General features: G+C 58.5%; 1 protein-coding gene across 1 annotated transcript in view; it reads right to left on the bottom strand.

Annotated features, from left to right (window-relative positions):
* The window catches only part of Setd1b (SET domain containing 1B, histone lysine methyltransferase), a 21,776-nt gene that overhangs the window by 8,131 nt on the left and 10,831 nt on the right, over positions 1-2,814 (bottom strand). Inside the window, exons 9-12 of the mRNA XM_033762679.1 lie at positions 2,545-2,814; positions 2,355-2,457; positions 1,154-1,675; positions 1-121 (exon numbers count right to left, since the gene is read on the bottom strand). Coding sequence (XP_033618570.1) covers positions 1-121; positions 1,154-1,675; positions 2,355-2,457; positions 2,545-2,814 — 1,016 coding nt within the window. The remainder of the gene's footprint in view (positions 122-1,153; positions 1,676-2,354; positions 2,458-2,544) is intronic.

Here is a 2,814-nt window from a genome sequence, read left to right as displayed (position 1 = left end):
TCTGGGGTCTCAGGTTCCGGGGGTGGGCTGGGTGGCCGGGGTGGCCGGGGCGGTGGCAAGGGTGGCTGTGGGGGCAGGGACGGCACTAGTGGGGGCTCGGGCTCCGCTTCCAGGTCTTGCTCTGCAGAGAGATGAGCGAGAATAGACCAGGTTACTGGGTGCAAACACACGGTGCCCTAGACTGCTGCCCTACTGCGTGCTCTGTACCTGAGCCCCAGCTCTGTGAGGACAGACATCACCCCCAGGTAACCCAAGCGAAGACTGCTCAGCAGCAGCCAGGAGTCAAGCACACAGCAGGCATTTCATGAACGTTGGTGGGTAAATCAAGGACACCAGAGACAAGGTTCTCAGCCTTTCTCTGAGTGTTTCTTCTTCTTTCTCTTTTTGGCAACATGATCTCACTATGTAGTTCAGGCTGGCCTTGAACTCACTATATAGCCTGGGCTGGCCTCAAACCTGAGCCAACCCTCCTGCCTCTGCCTCTCAAGTGCTGGGAATACAGGCGTGCACCACCACGCCTGGCCCTCACTGTGTATACGCTTCATCAGAACAGCTATTTTTTGTCTGCTTGGTCCACTGCTGTATTGTTCGTACCTAAAATAGTACTGGGGACCAACAGAACCTTACTGAGTTACTAATAATAGGGGCAGGGGATTTAGCTCAGTGGATCCAGTGCTTCCCTCACAAGCACAAGGTCCTGAGTTTGATCCCCAGTACCAAAATTAAAAAGAAACACACACACGCACACACACACACACACACACACACACACACACACACAATATAATAAACAAAATGTACTAGCTTTTTCTCTTGAAGGACTTAGGAAACGTGGGTACAGCCCCACCTGGCTACCTAAATTAAAATGGACGGGTTCCCCACGGCTCTGGCTACAACCTCGGGAGCACGGAGGCCACACTGTCAGCACCATCAGAGGCTTCCTTGGCTTTGTGCAGCTGGGGCAGGGGGCCCTACACCCCAAAACAGCCCCTTTGTAAATATCTCCCCGGTCCCTGCGGCTCAAATCCCAATGCCAGGCTCAGTGCCAGCTCAATGGACAGGCAAGGTGCGTGCCACGGATGCCAATGCAGGGGAACTCACTTCTGACGGCAAGGCACCCGCCCGTCCACTCCCCGAGAGGTCACAGGCCTACCTGATACTCGTTCCGGAGACACAGGGAGAGGCACCTCTGCATCCTTCGGAGGGGGCTCTGGTGACATCAGCATCTTTGCTTCCTGGCTGGGGCCTGGCTCTTCAGGGGGCTCCTCAGACCCCACTAGCGCCTCGGCAGCCACAGGCACAGGGGGCTCCTCCTGGACAGGGGTCCGCCCCCCTGGGGCTGCATCCTCAGCCTCAATGTCCACCTCTCCCTCGGTGTCCAGTGGCTCTGTCACAGGTCCCCCCGGGGCCAGTGTGGCCTCCTCCCTGCCCGGCTCAGCTTCCTCAGCGCCTGCTGGAGGCACCATCTCCTCTGTCACTGCCACCACAGCTGCCGCCGCCGCTTCCTCTTCCTCCTCCTCTTCTTCCTCCTCCTCCTCGTCCTCCGCTGCCATCTCCTGTTCATCCTCCGAGGACTCGGATGAGGACTCAGAGCTGGACCCGAACTCTGACGACTCAGAACTCTCGCTGGAGGACTCGGCGCCGGCCTTGGACGTGATGATGCTTACTGTCTCCTCTGGATGTTGGGACACAGCAAGGAACCTATCACCACCTGAGGTCCAGCCCCGCGCCCAGGGCCTCCCCAGAACCTCACCCTTGGGGGACCTGGCTGAGCACAGCCCTCAGACAGAGTGGGGGCCTGTGGCAAGTGCTAACTGGTTTTTTTCTTTCTTCTCTGGCACAGTGATACAAACAGCCTGCTGCAGCATGGGGCCAAAGGTTCACCACCATGGATCCAAGGCTTTCACACTGAGCTACATCCTCAGCCCTTTTTAATTTTTCTTTTGTTTTGCACCAGGGATGGGACTCAGAACCTTGTACTTGCCAGATAGGAACGGTATCACTGAGCTAAATCCCCAGCTTATTTTTCCATTTGAGACAGGGTCTCACTAAGTTACCCAGGCTGCCCTTGAACTTGTGATCTTCCTGCCTCAGCCTCCGAAGTGCTGGGATTACAGGTGTGCACTACCCCAGCCGGCCACGATGTTCATATTAAGTGAACAATGCTGGTGGCGTTCAGTATGTTCTTACTGCCCCCTAGTTCCAGCCCTCAGCAGCTCCTCTAACCCACTGCCCCAGCCCCAGGCACCCTCCCACCTGCTGTCTCCAGGACGCGGCCAAGCCGGCCATCCTTTGAATGCGGTGTGTCTCAAGTCCCACCTGTCGTCCCACCCCACCTGGTCCCTGTTGCTCACCTGCATCTGAGTCCACCTCCTCCTTCTCACTTGCCTCTGACAGCACAGTTTCACCTTCGTCATCGTTCTCAGACTCTTCCTGATCATCACTGTCTTCATCACCCTGGGGACAGCACAGCAGGACGCGTAAGCCACAGGCCACCCCTCCAGCTGGCCCAGCACCTCCCTGTCGCCTGCTCCTGCCCTGCACCTTCTGCGACTGGGAGGTCACCGAGGAGGAGGACACCTGGCTCCGGGGGCCGCGCTGCTGCTCCTGCTCCTCCTCCTCCTCCTCCGCCTCCTCCTCCGTGCTCTCCCGCCCCTCCTCTTTGTCTGACGTTGAGGAAGAGGGCGAAGACGTGGAAGACCCGGAAGTGGAGGACGCCGACGAGGACGAAGACACCGACAAGGACTCCTTCTCGTCCTCCTCCCCGCCGCTGTCCAGCTCCAGGGGCCGCGCTGGCCGCCGCCGCACGCCCAC

This window comes from Fukomys damarensis, unplaced genomic scaffold (genome assembly GCF_012274545.1).
Source record: "Fukomys damarensis isolate Sample0158 unplaced genomic scaffold, DMR_v1.0_HiC HiC_scaffold_12, whole genome shotgun sequence".
NCBI lineage: Eukaryota > Metazoa > Chordata > Mammalia > Rodentia > Bathyergidae > Fukomys > Fukomys damarensis.
Note: the sequence above shows the minus strand (reverse complement) of the source record. Positions and strands in the feature narration are given on the sequence as shown.